The sequence below is a fragment of the Desmodus rotundus genome, chromosome X, assembly GCF_022682495.2.
Source record: "Desmodus rotundus isolate HL8 chromosome X, HLdesRot8A.1, whole genome shotgun sequence".
NCBI classification, from domain to species: domain Eukaryota; kingdom Metazoa; phylum Chordata; class Mammalia; order Chiroptera; family Phyllostomidae; genus Desmodus; species Desmodus rotundus.
In genome coordinates this window covers 90,503,205-90,519,471 of record NC_071400.1, presented here as the reverse complement: position 1 = coordinate 90,519,471, position 16,267 = coordinate 90,503,205, and the positions used below count along the sequence as shown (strand labels likewise).

The 16,267-nt window shown below is 44.4% G+C and overlaps 1 protein-coding gene across 4 annotated transcripts in view; it reads right to left on the bottom strand.

Moving 5' to 3' along the window:
• Positions 1-16,267, bottom strand: part of SH3KBP1 (SH3 domain containing kinase binding protein 1) — a 311,830-nt gene that overhangs the window by 263,346 nt on the left and 32,217 nt on the right. For 3 of the 4 annotated variants that reach the window (XM_053917427.1, XM_053917429.1, XM_053917430.1), the window contains exon 2: positions 918-1,075. In XM_053917427.1, the coding sequence (XP_053773402.1) occupies positions 918-1,075 (158 nt within the window). The remainder of the gene's footprint in view (positions 1-917; positions 1,076-16,267) is intronic. The other variant, XM_053917428.1, reaches the window with a different exon arrangement.

The window sequence follows — 16,267 nt, the reverse complement described above, 5'->3', positions numbered from 1 at the left end:
CTATTGGTCCTATCAAAAAAAGCAACAAGATTACAAAGGTGACACAGTACAATTAGAATTCTGCATTTAGTTTGATTGCTACTTAACTGGTCAAAACTAGTTTCACCTCCATGTTGAATGCAATGAGCAAAAGGTAAAATCCCTTTAAACCAGAGATCTTCAACTTTTTCCATGTCTGGTGCACATATACTAATTACTAAAATTCTGCGGCACACCAAAAATTGTATTTTTTTGCTGATCTGACAAAAATAGGTATAATTTTGATTCATTCACACCGGATGGCTATGGTGTAAGCTGTTGTCATTTTTTAATTTGACAATCTAAGGCAGGGTGTCAAACTCATTTTCACGGGAGGTCACATCAGTGTCATGGTTGCCTTCAAAGGGCCGAATATAATTTCAACTCCTTAACTGTTAAGGAGTAGTTACATTTGTACAGTCCTAAAATTATTTCGGCCCTTTGAAGGCCACTGCAAGGCTGATGTGGGCCCCGGTGAAAATGAGTTTGATACCCCTGATAAGGGAAAAGAGGTCAGTGCCCCTGACTAAATAGTAAGGTATTGCATGTTTTAAAAATTCTCACAGCACAGCGGTTGAAAATTGTTGCTTTAAACCATCAAAGCAAATAAATAAGTACGTAAATAAACCAGTTTAACAAGCTTTATATTTTCCTAGCATTTTCTAAGTGTCACACAGTTTTAAAAGAGGACATTCTGAGTCTTCAGAAAGTGATCTCCAAACAGGCATTTCTAGCTATCTAGGGCAAAGCTGTGTGTGCTCTTCTCAAGAGCACACAAGAGGTCAAGCTGTCAAGTCGTCCCATCAGAGAGCCCAGGAAATTCCTCCTCAGGTGCCCCCACAGCGTTGGTCAGCAGCGCCCACATAGGAGACAGGAAAAGGGTTTCGCTTTGTACTCACTCTTACAAAGTTGTCAGGGAACAAACCTCTCCTGCCGTTGATCTGTCCCTCCCACCAGCCTCCATCCTCCTTCCTGATGTTGGTGATGATCTCACCCACGCTGATAGTCAGCTCATCGTCGTGCTGGGCCTGGTAGTCAAACTCCACTATGGCCTCCACTGAAAGAAAGGAACAGGAACAAAAACAAAAAGTGAGAGAGCACCTTAGATCGGGTGTTGGAGAAGTCTGAGGTTCAGCAGCCCTAGAAGGTCAGTAAAGTGAGGGACTTCCCTCTATCGATACTTAAATAAGAGGGCTACACACAGTGAGCTGACTTTGGTTGACCTGAGGCCCCATAGCACAGAAACCACCAAGTGCTGGCCGGTGGTCAGGCACAGGCTGAGGAGTCTGCAAGGCTCAGGGTCAGCAGGGACTTCAAGGGGGAAATTGCACCATGACAGAAGGTCAACGACATTTGTGCCCCTCCCACCAGGGCGCCTACCATCATTTCCTCAAATACAGAGACAGTAGACTACAGGCATGAGTTTGGTTCTTGGTGCCTCCTCCCTCGCCAAGACTAAGGCTGTGCAAACTATAGGTGATATTAAAAGTTTATTATCTACTCGACAGAGATGATGGCTATCTCTCAGCAACCACACGTATTAAAAACAGCTAAAACAGAGGCCCCACGGGCCAAACCAATGCTTCACACAGCTAATATCTGCAGGCATAACTGCCCTTTCAACAGATGGCATCCCAGGCAGCAATACCCCTTTAAATTGCTCTCCCTATCTATGATGAGTTTTTATCATTGATAATAGGTGGAGACAATGGATCATATAGATGGGTCTCCTTGTTGACAAAGCACTAATACAAATTGGTAGAGCTAACCAATCCTAAAACTGGTTAATTTACCCCTAGATGGATTATACAATTTATCTAGACTTTGGGTCTCACCCGACACCCACCCTGATCTATCAGTCCCCCGTCCTTTTCCTTTTTATTTGCAGCTTAATATGAATGAATGAATGAATGAATGGCAAATGAATGAAGTGAAAATTAGGTGAAACCCCAAGTGGTAAATTAGCAACTTACAAATTATGGTAAAATAATGGAAGAGAAAAAGTTAAGCTCTTATAGTAAACACATCTACAAAAATGAACTGAAAATGGATTGCAGACCTAAATTTAAAAGCTAAATCTGTAAAACTTTTATAAGAAAGCATAGGAGAAAATCTTAGCGATCTTGGGTTTGGCAAAAATTTCTTCAACAGGAAACAGAAAAGCACAAACAACTTTTTAAAATTCAATAAACTGGGGTAGGATTTTCAGGAAAAAGCTTGGTAGGTAAGTGGGCCCCTGCCAAATGGGCTTTGCATCTCTATTAGGGATAAATTGCCAAAGTGCTTCCAGATCAGAAGACCCTCCCCATCCAGAAGGGTGTGCTCCTCTGTCCACTCCTAATGGCAGCTAATCCAGACAGTTCATAAGCAACTAAAAGTGGAATTTCCTTCCCTAGATCATTCTTTCATTCCAAAATTAGCTGGCCAACTCTGCTGTCATCAATATGCCCAGGATGAAGTTGACTTGTGAACCATTCTCATCGCTTATCAACAGAAAGGAAGAACAAAAGAGCATAAACAAGGCAACGCTTCCTGATCAACCTGACAAGTGCAAAGGCAGAAACACTCCAATTTCCCTGTACCACGCTCTGCTCCCCAGCAGTTAAAAGGAGCCATCAGGCCACCGCAGAGACCAAGACAGCTGGGACACCTGCCACCATCCCGAAGAACGCCTGGGCCAAGGAGCCAGGGCTGGTCGCGTCCTTCACCATCAGGGGCCTCACTGTAATTCTGCCCGCCTTCAGCCCCCACACCAAGTACACTGCCATGACCAACCAGGTCACACCCTACAACTACCCAGTGCCCATCCGAGATGATGGGAACATGCTCGACATGCCCAGCCACCCCCAGGACCTGCAGGGCCCAAGCTCGGCACGCGTGGCTGAAGAAACTGTGAACGCATCCACTGACAGGGAGTAGTAGTAGGTCCCCTCCCCTTGGCTCCTAATAATAATGTGGAAAACAAAAAAGAGGAGCCATCAGAACAATTAGAACCAGGTCACTTAAAAAGCAGCTTTCTTCAAATTACCTAGACATGGACCTATTGAAGTTTTGCGATCAGAACTGAGATTATAGTAAGCACTGTTTATGTGTCAGACACCTTTCCTACATTAACTCAGTTAATCCTCACAATATTGTGATGCCCATCCTCCCAATTAAAGAATTGGAGGCTCCGTAAAGCTTATTTGCTGAGCCAGTGCTCTCCAAAGTGGGATGCGTTCACTGCAGGAATCAGTTGACATGATGAAACACAAAATGAGAACATCTATTCATTTTATTTTAATTTCAAAAAAGAAAAATACATCTTCTCCAATATTCCATTTGCAGAATGGCACTGGCTCCTTCCCCGGGCCTCTCGGTCCAGCAGTCAGGCGTGCCCAATGGGTGGGAGCGGCCCGAGGCACGCCAGTGCTCCTCCACAAGAATGCTGCCCACACCGGCTGTCGACCCCACGGGGTACCCTGCAGTTCTGGGAGATCTCTTGGTAAAGCCTCTTTATGGCTACTACTCCCTTTAACTAAAATCACCCTCTCTAAGTGGGTGAGAGGCTGGAAAAGATCTGTGAAAAGAAAGCAGGGACAGGAGACAATACTCAACATGGGATCACGTAAACAAGAAAGAGGCCGAGCTGCCACTTCAGTTTCTGGTGGGAGCTCCTTGCCAGCCACGCTGGGAGGTGAACACAAGGACAAGCCAACCAGATCTGAGAGGGAGATGACCAAAAAACTAAATTGTTAAGACAATTTGTACTATAGGTTTTCTTCCACCCTTCATACACGTGTAAGTTACCTAAGTATAATATAAGGCTCGCTAAACCTAATAATATATATTTAGAAGCTTCTTTTGGGCTTTCTGAATCAACTAGTACAGAAATATGTGCACATAATCCATAAATAAATACATATGTGGAGATAGTCAATTATTTTGTTAATAACAGGTATTATTTTTTAAAAAAAACAAAAGGCTTGGTTGGAACAGTGACCTAGGCTCTCCCCAGCTGACGCCATTTTAGCACTTGGAGATGAAAGCTCATAGCTTTTCTGATGGGGACAGAAAGTCACAGGAAGAGCAGAAGCAGCACCTGGGACCGGCCTTGGGGAGAAAAGGGAGGACAGGAAGGCAACTAAGGAGGAATCTGGTCAAGGGTCCATCTAATAAACCCTGTGTGAACTGGAGGACTCAGAGCCCCTTCAACTCCCAGAACGCAACCTTGCTTCTTCTTTCCGAAATAGCAAGTTTCATTTTCTCCATTCTGTATGTGGGCTCCCCCCCAAGGCAAAGCTGGAAGAGGACAACGAATCTGCTTCAACAAGATGGTCACTAAGAAGTAAAAAAGCTGCCGCCCTTTGTCATAAGCTGAAGACAGTTCATCTGGTCTTGCTTCACTCTCCCTCTTGCCGTGAGTCCAAGGACACACGTTAATTGGTGCCTGCTATGAGTCATGCTAGGAATTAGGGATGGAGGACTCTGGGATAAATAAAGCATAGCTGCCTAAGTTTTAAGTCTTCCCAATATCCTGTTTGAGCTGGTTTTCCTGATGTAGCCTTTCTTTAAACTCCCAGGCACTTAAGTAACCATGAGCACCTTGCCTGCCTTCTGGTCCCAGCTGGGCCCTAGCTGCCTTTTATCACCCTCCTGGTTCCTGCAGCCGCCAGGCCTCCCTGGCCCCTGGCACTGAGGCAATTCCACACTGCGGTGGCTGCACTGTGTCTCTGCCTCCCAGTGAGCCTCTGAATGCCTTCTGGGTACAGATCATCCTTAGTTCTGTCGTGGCCCCCTATGAGTGTCCATGACACGTAATAGGTGCTCAATAAAGCTTTAATAAACCAACTGCTCAACTTGCATTTTATAACAGCAGAAAGATCTCTGCCCAACAAAGATGCTACTAAAATGCCAAGTGTCAATCACATTTTCGCAAATTGAGTCAGATTCTTCAGTTCACTAAGGGAGCTAGCTTGCTATTTAAAGGATCCTGTGGTTAATTCTTTTGTAACATGAATGATCACTTCCTGCTCTACCTTTCCTGTCAAGATGAATTTTTACATATCAGCTTTCTCTACAAGGAGGAAGCCTATGTATGGCTTTGTTAACAGCTCATAAATTATGAGGCTATATCTCTCCTAGCCCATCCAAGGGCTCTTTCCTGTATCCCTTGCAAAGCCTTTAAAAGGTCCAGGACTTTACTATCTACTACAGTATCACTCACCACATGTGGCTATTGAGTACTAGAAGTCTGGCTACTCTGAGTTGAGATGTGCTGTAAAGTACACAGCAAGCTGAAAAGACAGATTAGGGAAAAACAAGAATGTAAAATATCTCGTTAATTTTCATATTGATTGCATGTTGAAAGGATAATATTTTAGATACGCTGGGTTAAAAATATTGTTCAAGTTAATTTCACTTGTTTCTTTTTACTTCACAAATGTGACTGATAGAGTATTTGAAATTACTTATTTGGCTTGTATTATATTTCTATTGCACAGAGATGGTTCAGGATAATACTTGGCAGACAGGAGATCAAGACCTCGCATTGCACAAACACACTCAAAATCTTCATGAGAACCCATGTGAAAGTCTGTGTCCCCCAAACCCATTTCCTTGCCTTCAAGAAACTGCAGGTAGCTGCAGCAAGGATAAAACATTACCTAAGATTTTTTAATGGGCACCCTTTGGGCAACTACCTCTGCGCATGAGCACAAAATTCAAACATTAAGCTAAACAGAATGTATCAGAGGTATAATTAGGGCAACAGTCAACAAAATTCCATATTTGAAGACACCATAAATTACAAAACTTAAGAACATCTCTTTGTCAGAAAAATACCACCCTTCAGCTGCTTGCTGTGCCAAAAGCCAGCCTCCACAAGTTTGCTACGTCTACTGTCACTGCAAAAGCCAAAGCCACAGCTACCTGGTGTGTGTGAGCAGACACAACCATAGGAGATAAGAGATCTGCTCTGGAAAGGCAGAACACTTCAAACTCCCCCATCTCTGACATCTGACCTCTGCCTTCAAACTTGCTGGAATGTCTCCTCCCCTAAAAGATGAAATGGGTGGTTTTTAACTGTTGGTTGGCAAAGCCAGCTGCCAAGATCTACCGCACGCAAACTTCTCACAGTGGCCGTCCAGAGGCCCCACTGGGTGACCTGGCCCCTCCCTGCCTCCTCCCTGCCTCTGTGCAGGGAACTTCTTCTCTCCTAGGGCTCTGGTACTGTGAGTTTGTGGTGGCCCACTCCAGTCAGACTGCAAGCAACACCTGGGACAAGCCATGATCTTCCTCAGAATCCCACCCCCCTTGACTGGCTTCAGGTCCAGCTCCATAAATGTTTGAACAAACCACAAAGCACGAAGGAGAATGCAACTTGCCAATTCATTTCCTCTGTCCGTATACACAGAGGGCGGGGCAAAAGTAGGTTTACAGTTGATCGTATGGAAAACACTACAATAACCAATACATAACAATACAAGAATAAACTCTGTTTCATGTGCTCACAACTGGAAACCTACCTTTGCCACGCCTTGTGCAGATCATGTGGCAAGCCTCGCAGTACAGTTTGAAGCTTTAAGAATTTCAGAAGCAGAAATGTTGCAAATTGCTTTTACGCTTATTTCATTTTGTGAATTTTTAGAGAATAAATTTCTAATGTTAATGTTTTGTTCCAGTCCTCTGAAGAGAGCATATAAAATCAGGAGGAATTTTTCACCAAAAAAGATCATGATTGGTGATAGAGACAGAAGAAACATTACTTAACATCTTGTCAAATCTTGTTTTTAATTTTACAGATGAAGAACTGAGGCCTGGAAGGTTCCACGGCTGAGGCTTAGAGAGAATGAGAGCCAAGTTATGGCAGCACCAATACTAGGACTAAGCTGTCCCAAATTACAGTCCAGGTGAGAGAAGGGAAAATCTAAAATAAAAAGAAAAACTGAGACAGGGTGAGATACAGACTTCCACACCATTGGGTTTTTTTTTTTTCTTTCACATATAGCATAGTTTCCAGAATACCCAGAAAAAAATTACACCACTAAGGAACACATAATAATCTATGTTCAAATCTAAAGAGAGGGAGAAAACGGAGCAGTGTGGCCTAGGGGTGGGGAGGGGACGGGGACTGGCTGTAAATGGATATGAGAGATCTTTAGGAAGTGATGAAAATGTTCTAAAATTAAATTCTTGTTAGAGTTTCAAAATGCTATAAATTTACTAAAATCATTGAATTGTATGCTTGAAAATGGGTAGAATTTTATACCTTAATATAGCTTTTTAAAATAAAAAGTCTATGTGATGTCTATTTTGGAATTTATAAATTCCCAAACATTCTGCCAACATACGCTCATCAAGGTGGTCGACTGTTGTTTGTGTTCCAGAGAGAAACCAGTCCCCATTCAGGGAGGGGAAGCCAATTGAGGGGATGTCCCCTCCCCTATGATACAGTCGGCTCAGACTGTCCATCAATGTGCCCTGCCCTCTGCCTGCACAGAACTTAACTACGAGACGGCAGCGACCAGACAAAGACTGGAAATGTCTGCAGCAGATGCCCCTGCAGGGCTCCCAGAATAGGCAGGGATCCCTGGGGCTGTCAAGTTGCCATCTTTCCCCAACCTGAACCTCCAGCTTTTCCTTCTACCCTGCAGTATAAACCTTCTGGTTAAGTCCTCTTCCTTACTTTAGTTAACAGAGACTTGGTTTCTGTTGCTTGCCACCACAGAACCGTAATGGATACACTCATGCATTAACTTTTCAAAAAACAGATTCTCCCTTACACAAGTCTGCACAAAACCCAGTTCTCACCACCCCATGCTTTCCCAGTGATGTTAGAGCTGAGAGTTTGGGGACCTGAACTTCCCAGGTCAGGCCACAGGTACTGTGGTCATCTCCAAGTCCAACAAAGCCAACTTTCATGCCACAATTTCCTTTGGTGTGAACACACCACGTGGCACGAGACCAACAAGAGGATCGTTCCTCAGGCCTGAATAGGTTAGAAACTGAACATCAGCTTCCCCGAGGAAGACAGGCTCAGAACACAGACCCCAGTGAACAGACAGCCACCGCGCCTGAACTCTCTCCCTGGGCAGGAGATGGAGACAGCTTCCTGCAGGGCTAAACAATGTCTGCTGCAGGCCCAGTAGCAGCTCCCAGAAGTGGGCATCAGCAAGGATCGAGTGAAAGAGATACATCGGGAAAGAAGAGAAAAAACAAATCCAACCGTGAGAGAGAAAAGAAGGCCCACCACTGCCTGCCTCAGACAGCACAAACGATGGTTCTGTCACTGCTTTCTAGAACAGCCCAAGGAACCTGTGCCACCCAGTCTGATGTCCCCTCTAGTCACATGTGTCTAAGCATCTTTACAGAGCACACAAGGTAGGAGAAGGAACATAGGCGTTGAAGCCTGGTAGGCCTGGGAGTGAATTCCAGCTTAGACATTTACTAGCTGTTTCAGTTCATTTTCTTTGTGTTTAAAATTGGGAGATGATCTACCCAGTGGGTTACTGCTGGGATGAGGGATGATGCCTATAAACTCCTGTATGCAGAAGCTGCTCCATAAATGACAGCCACTAGTCTCACAGGCAGTCATCGTGCTGTGCTGTAAGTGTTTCCTGGGGCCTGCCCTCCCTGTCTGCCTCTTGAAATGGAAGCCTTTAAAGCAGCGGTCCCCAACCTTTTTGGCACCAGAGACTGGTTTCATGGAAGGTAATTTTTCCATGGACAGGGGTGGGGGCATGGTTTTGGGATGACTCAAGCACATCACATTCAAGCTCATCACCTGCTGTGTGGCCGGGTCCCTAACAGGCCCAGACTGGTACTGGTCCATGGCCCAGAGGTTGGGGACTCCTGCTTTAAAGGGCAGAGCTAAGCATCCCCTCTCCCTCATCTGGTGTCTGGCACATAGTAGGTGCACAATAAATGTTGGTGATTGTGTGTGCTGGGAAGTATCCCGAAAACATAGCTTATCACTTAGCACAATGAAATGCAGTTACAAATGTGAGGCTAGTTGCTTGATTTGAAGCCTAGGGAAAGTCAAAGGTCGGCATGACAAGTATGGTCCACTGGCCCAAGCCTCCCCAGTGCTACTGTGATCAGCCTTGAATCCATTCCCACCTCCGCCAAGACCACTGCCCCTGACAGCAGAGGGGCACTCAACCAAAGGTAAAGACGTGATGCAGGGCCATGGCTGAGTAGCCTGCCCCGTTGACGGGGGAGTGCTTCACAAAGCCTGGGGGCTGAGTCCCTCAAAGCCTGCACTTAGAAGCCTTTGCCTCACCAGGGCCTCACCCAAGGAGGCAGGAACAATGAGCTATTAATCACTTCCCGACTAAAATTAACCCCTGCAAAACTAATGCACAGCTCTTTTAAGAAGGTGCACTAGATAGACTGGATTAAAAATAACTTGACCAAAAGAAGACTTTTTAAGTAAAAATGAAAGCACAAAGAAAGTGTGTAGATGATTTTTCAGGGGAAAAAAAAAACTAGCAAAGAAAAAAGACAATTGATTATAGTTCACTGACCCAACAGAGAATGGTCCTGTACAATAATCATGGAGGGAAAGTGAACTGCATGTCAGAAAATCAATTTAATAAAAAGTCAGTTAAGTGAAAATAGTTGAGCCACTTAAAGAAAACACAACCTTTTTTCCAAGTAGTCAAGAGAAAGCACATGAGTGTTGCTTCACATAAATATTTGATGGTTTTAAGTAATTTGATGGCTTGAAGATAAGTAGAGCTAGTATTCTTTTTTCCTCACTTTATATGACAGCCTGGTTCTCAGGCTCAAAGAAGGCTCAAACATGGGTGCCTAATTAGAAGATGACCCCCATTTTTCTCAGTGAGAAGATCCAAAACATTTTGGGGCCAATCAAACTTTAAAAGGGAAGAAGAAACAGTCAAAAATATCTGCTTATACCACCCTGGCTGGTGTGGCTCAGTGGATTGAGCACCGGTCTGTGAACCAAAGGGTTCTAGACTATTCAATTCCCAGTCAGGGCACATGCCTGGGTTGTGGGTCAGGTCCCCAGTAGGGGGCGTGTGAGAGGCAACCACCACACATTGAAATTTCTCTCTCTCTTTCTCCCTCCCTTCCCCTCTGTCTAAAAATAAATAAAATCTTTTTTAAAAAACAAAAAAATCTGCTTATATATATTAGTTTAATTAGAGATTATGTAAAGTAAAATAATTAGAAGACATTGCCCCCCACACAACCCTCTCATTTCATGAACCAGTTTTATTTGACAGACATTGCATGGATGATTAAAACAAATTTGATTATGGCTAAGGTGCCTAAAAGGTTTGCTTTTCTATGAAATTAATTCACAAAACCATATAATACCATATACTTTGTGAGGACTATAATAGTATGGAGTGAGGTTGGGGAACTGGCTTTACGGTTGGACATGTACGAAAAGAGAAAAGCAAAAGTCTTGCTATTGATTTCAGTGTAGCTAAGCTGAATCAGCTCTAAGAGCCAAGAATGTTTAAAAGAGTAGGGAACCAGGTCAAAAGGAGGGAAGTGAAGAACAATTCCACAGAAAACCATGGTCAGTCTGCCCAGTGGTGATAGGGGGGTGAGGGCTGAGTCACCGCATGGCCTTCTGTTAACAAGAAACGCACTGTCTGGTAAGAGAGAAAGTAGACGGAGGTGACAGGAAACCACGGTGAGCCCTCGCTGTCTTTCCTGGCAGATTCAGCGTCCCTGCTCAGCCTTCATTTATAGCCCTTGGCATAACAATCTTGCCCAAGTGTGAACCCCAGGAAGGCAGAATGGAAGGTTAAAACTGAAGCTTGTGGGCCTCTGTAAAGAAAAGTCACGTTGCCCAGTGCATTTTCCTGAGCCCACTGAGTACTAAGCCCACTGCTTCGCCCCATCAGGCACTCAAGAAATGCTTCCTTGTCAAAGCAAGGAAGTTATCAAAGACTAAGAGTTATGTGAAAAGAATTCAGAAATGAATGAGAAAAGACTCCCACTAGCCACACTTACTGATGCACATACAGGGCACAATATGCGTATCAGTAAGAATTAACTGCAATGGATTGAAACATGTCAAATAGGTTTGACATCTCAAATTGATATTCTATGTGGTCTATGTTTCACAGTGACATTTTTCTCAAAACATCAATGGTCACCTTTGGGGGATGCTAGGGAACTTACTCACTGTTCCAAAAGCTGGTAAATTAAGGGAAAGAATCAAACATTTGTCCTGCCTTTCCCATATGGATTCAGGACACCAACAGTCAATGAGAAGAAATTTCTCTTTATAGGAGAAATTTGGCTAATAATTGAAGACAGAATGAGAGAATTCAGACGATCAACATTTTGCAACCTCTAATGTAATCAAGGACCTGGGCAATGGTCACTAACGGCTGCTAACATTACAAAAAGACAGATGACCACACTTCAAGAGCCTCATGTCAGAAGGAAGTACGTGCCACCCCATAAAGCATTCTTGCCAAAGAACTAAAACCTGAGTGGGATCAAGCCTCTGGATTTACTGCCAGTTTGCAAGGAGTACAGGGGCCCAAGAATATGTTAGATGGTACCCTGAGGTACAATGAACAAAATACAGACTGCAGGCAACTCTACCAGCAAATGACTTAGTTCCTTCAACCAAAAGAAAAACTGCAAAGGAAAAAGGAAAGAGACGTGGGAACCTAGGTTAAAAGAGACTCCGAGACAACCAAACAATTACAAACTATGGACCTTCCAAATCAAGATCTTAACAAACGCCTATAAAAATATTTTAACTATGTGTAATAATTGGATGTTTGAACTGGATGTCTGAAGATAAGGAAACATTGTTAGTTGTTGCAGATGGAAAAATGATATCGTATTTATGGTTTTGAAAAGAGTTCTTATCTTTAAGAAATACATGCTGAAACACTTCCGGATTGTTAAAATGCTCTCCGTGTGCAAAGAGAAGAATAATGTTCTATACTGAGCCTAAAAGATGAAGAGAAAAATTGTACTGCTGGTGTAACTTGAGCTGGCGCAATCCGTAGTTTCACAAGTGATTCAGCTAACCCCTTGTGCACAGCAAGGCGCCTGAAAAGGAAGATGGGGTTTTTAAAGACAGCAAGGTATTAAAAGTGAATGCGTGTGTGTATGTGTCTGTGTGTGTTTCCACACCTGAATTTTTTTTTATTAAAGGCACTCCCTGCAAATATCTTTAAATAAAGAATTGATCCAAAAGTATTTTTTCCTCTTTAGTGCTACAGTTGATTCTCCGTGAATAATTTTAAAATTGACCTCAAGTAATCAAATTTGTGATTATCTCCCCACATGACAGGCAATATAAAAGAAATCCTGAGGCAAGTGGGACTTAAGCTGTGTTTACTTTGGAGTTTGTACAATGCTTAATCCTAACTCCTTTGTTAAAATACCCTTTCAGCTACCTAAAGAAAGGTAACAAGCAACAAGTGCAATCCAAAGTGTGTTCTTCACCACATGTCCGTGAGCATGGACCTCAGAACAGAGCTGCAGGGCCACGTCCGTGAACGCTCTGAATTTAGATTGTTTTTGGTTGGCGTGTGCGTGCACATGTGTACACAGTGAGGATATAACTTTATTTTTATCGTTCATGTGTTAGGTCTTTTTCTTTTTTCAGCTTCAGTGAGATACAATTGACATATAACACTGTGAATTTAAGGCATAAATGTAATGATTTGATATGCTTAGATGTGGCAATATGATTACGACAAGGAGGTTAGTTAACACATCCCTCACCTCACACAATTACCATTTTGTTGAGGTGGTGGCAATGGTGAGAACATGTAAGATCCACTCCCTTAGGAACTTTCAAGTATACAGTACAGTATTGTTAATTATAGTCACCCAAATCCCCTAGAACTTATCTTATGACTAGAAATGTGCACTCTGACCAACAACTGCTCATTTCTCACACCCCTCAGCGCCTGACAACCATCAGTCTACTGTTTCTATGCCTTCGGCTTGTCTAGATTCCACATATAAGATATAGACCAGGGGTGTCAAACTCATTTTCACCGGGGGCCACATCAGCCTTGCAGTTGCCTTCAAAGGGCCGAATGTAATTTCAACTCCTTAACAGTTAAGGAGTAGTTACATTTATACAGTCCTAAAATTATTTCGGTCCTTTGAAGGCAACCACAAGCTGATGTGGCCCCTGGTGAAAACGAATTTGACACCCCTGAGATAGACCATACGGTACTTGTCTTTCTGTCAGACTTATTTCACGTAGCATAATGCCCTCAGAGTGCATCCGTGCTGTCGGAAATCACAGGATTTCTTTCTTTTTATAGCCAAATAAGATTCCACTGTATATAAAGACCAGATTTTCTTTTTTTCATTTTACTGAATGTATTAGGGTGCCCCTGGTTAACAAAATTATACAGGTTTCAGGTGCACAGTTCCACGACACATCATCTACACACCATATTGTGTGTTCACCACCCTAGCAACCATTCACAAATGGATACGTAAGCCATGTCTGTGGGTTGACTGTTGTGAATAATGCTGGAACGAACAGCAGGGTGCAGGTATCTTTCATTTTGCTCAGATACACATCCAGAAGTGGGATTGCTGGATCAGATGATACTTCTATTTTTAATTTTTTGAGGGACCTCCATACTGTTTTCCATAGTGGTTGTACCAATTTAGATTCTGATTTTGGGTTTCTTGACCTGAGTTTTGTATAAGGAAGGCTGTACTTCTTGTTGTTTCGGTGCAAAATATTGTGATTATGGGTTTTAAAAGACTGCACATCTTTAGGAAACGTGTGCTGAAACACGGTAGATCACCTGCCTTGCCCTCAGCACCCCTCTCTCTGAGAGCTGGCCCCTCGGTGACAGGGGCAAGTCTTAATAGCATCTGTCTGTACCTCACTGGTACTCCCGACAGCCTTACTGCTCAGCAGCAGGCCCCGGCCTCACGTACGCCTACTGAGTCGGGAGCTGCAATGTAACAGGATCCCCAGAGGCCTGACACATACAGCGTCATATGAGAAGTGCTGGTCTGCATCCCATGGGTTCCTCACCCAGGTGTCAGAATCACCTGTGCAGCTTCCTCCTGCCTCTCTCCCCCCAACCTGGTCCACATCAGAATGGGGGGTCCACATGTAGGTTGAAGACAGTCCCGTATGTGACTCTCTGTACCTCCACCACTCTCGTAAACCCCACTGTAGGAAGGAGGAACATAAGACTCCAGTGAACAATGGGGTGACAGGGTGCTCACAATCCCAGGCCTAATGACTTCTGAAGCACTGGTCAAGACTATGAGCCTACAGGTCTGCTGAAGTCCCACCGAAAAGGCACCAGCGAGCAGGTCCACGGTAACCCTGGGAAGATGGCCCTTCCTCACCTTCATGGGGTAGAGGGAATTCACTTCATTCTCACTTCAAATGAAATAAAGAAATCACACACTCAACCAGTCTGTCTCCGTGTGAAAGGAGATGGAATTCCAAGTCCTTCTCACAGATCTAACCACACTGGATTGCTGCCCACATCCCCCACTAGAGTGAAAGCTACAGGAGGGCAGGCAGCATGTCTGCTGTGTTTGCCTGTGGAGACCCAGTGCCGGCCTAATGCCTGCCATATGGTAGGAACATAAATCTTTGCCGAATGAAAATAGTCTTAATTTCTTAGGTGCTAGGTGTCTGTATGCTCATCACATCATTAAACTTTAACGACCACTCTGTGGCACATTATACTTTCCAAGATGGCTGCAGTGGTCTCAGCCTTCTGTCATGCTCTTCCAGAATATGACCCCAGCTACCAACAGGGGAAGTCCAATCTCCCTCCTGGTGCCTTTGAATTTGGGCAGGCTTGTGAACACCGTGACCAGGAAAGTGCAGGGAAGGGATAAGGTGCGACTTCTGAGGCGGGGTGACGAAAAGCTAATACGCAGTTTCCAACCCACTTACTGGAACACCCGGAAGACCACCACGCTGTAAGGAGGCTAAGTCACACTCAAGGCCCACATGCAGGCACTCCAGTGGGCCACCCGGTTGCTGAGTCACCCAGCCCACAACATGTGTCAGAGCCTTTAGTTGATTCCAGGTCCCCCAATGTTGAGTCACCCCCCAGCCTTCAAATCTTTCCAGCTGAGGCCCCAGACACTGTGGAACATGACAAGCCATCTCTACCACGTCCAGTCTAACTTCACAAAATTCGTGAGCATAATAAAATGACTGTTTGAAGGTGCAAAGTTTGGAGTAATTTGTCACACAGCAGTAGTAACGGGCGCACACTCTATGAGGTGCCTATTGCTGGCCCTAATCTGGAAAGAATCTGGTTCCCAGAGAGACAGATAACTTGTCTGAGGGTGGGGAGCTGATATCCCAGCCGCCAGCCAGTCTGGACTCAAAGCCTCTCTGCTTGCCCCTGTTCCTGCTCATATATATATTTTTTTATCAATGAAGGTTTTCCAAGATATGGGCTTCAGATACTGTGACTGCACAGATAAAAATGCGAAAATAACCGAAGGGCCCACGTGAACACAGGTAGTATACTCAAATACAAAACCAGGCAAATTAGGCCAGCCTGCCTTATCAACTCTCAGCTGGCATTTCTCAGACAGAATGGCTCTTTGATCCAGTATTTATTGAGAGTTTGGGGGAACAGGGGCACCAGGCTAAACAACAGGAATATGAGTCAGGGGACCAACATGACAGACACGTCAGGAAAGGATGACAAGAGAAAAAAGGATATTTCTTTCCCTGACATTAGACAAAAGGAGAATAAAAGGGGATCAGTGTGCCAATAGCAATACAGAGGTGTAAAGGTGAGAGTGCACAAGGGAGCTGACCCCTTCTCTAACACAGGCATCAAGGTTATGTGTTGCTGAGGGTCAGGGGTGAAAAGAGCATCTGAGGACCTTGAGAAACAGTCTAAAAGAAGCTCAGCACAAAATGCACTGTGGAATTTTCTTTTGCATAGTGTGTCTATATGCATGTGTGTGTACAAAGGGCTGGGTAAGAGGTAAGTGAAAGCATTCATGGGTGGCTATAAGGACCCAGCAGCATGGGCAACAGCCCCTTGGCCCATCCTTACCACCTCTCCAGAGCCCACAGCAGAGCAGGAGTCAAGCACCACACAGGCACCCCAGGGCTATGCCCAGGGAGGAGAAACAGGATTCAGAGCTGAGCTTGGTGGCCTCTAGCAACTGATCTAGGGAGAGTGGGGGAGCTCAGTGCCTGCCAGGTGCCAAGACAGCAGGATATAGACTGTGAGGGGGCAGTGACAGAATGGGGGAGATGGTGGCAAGTTACAAAAGTATGATGACT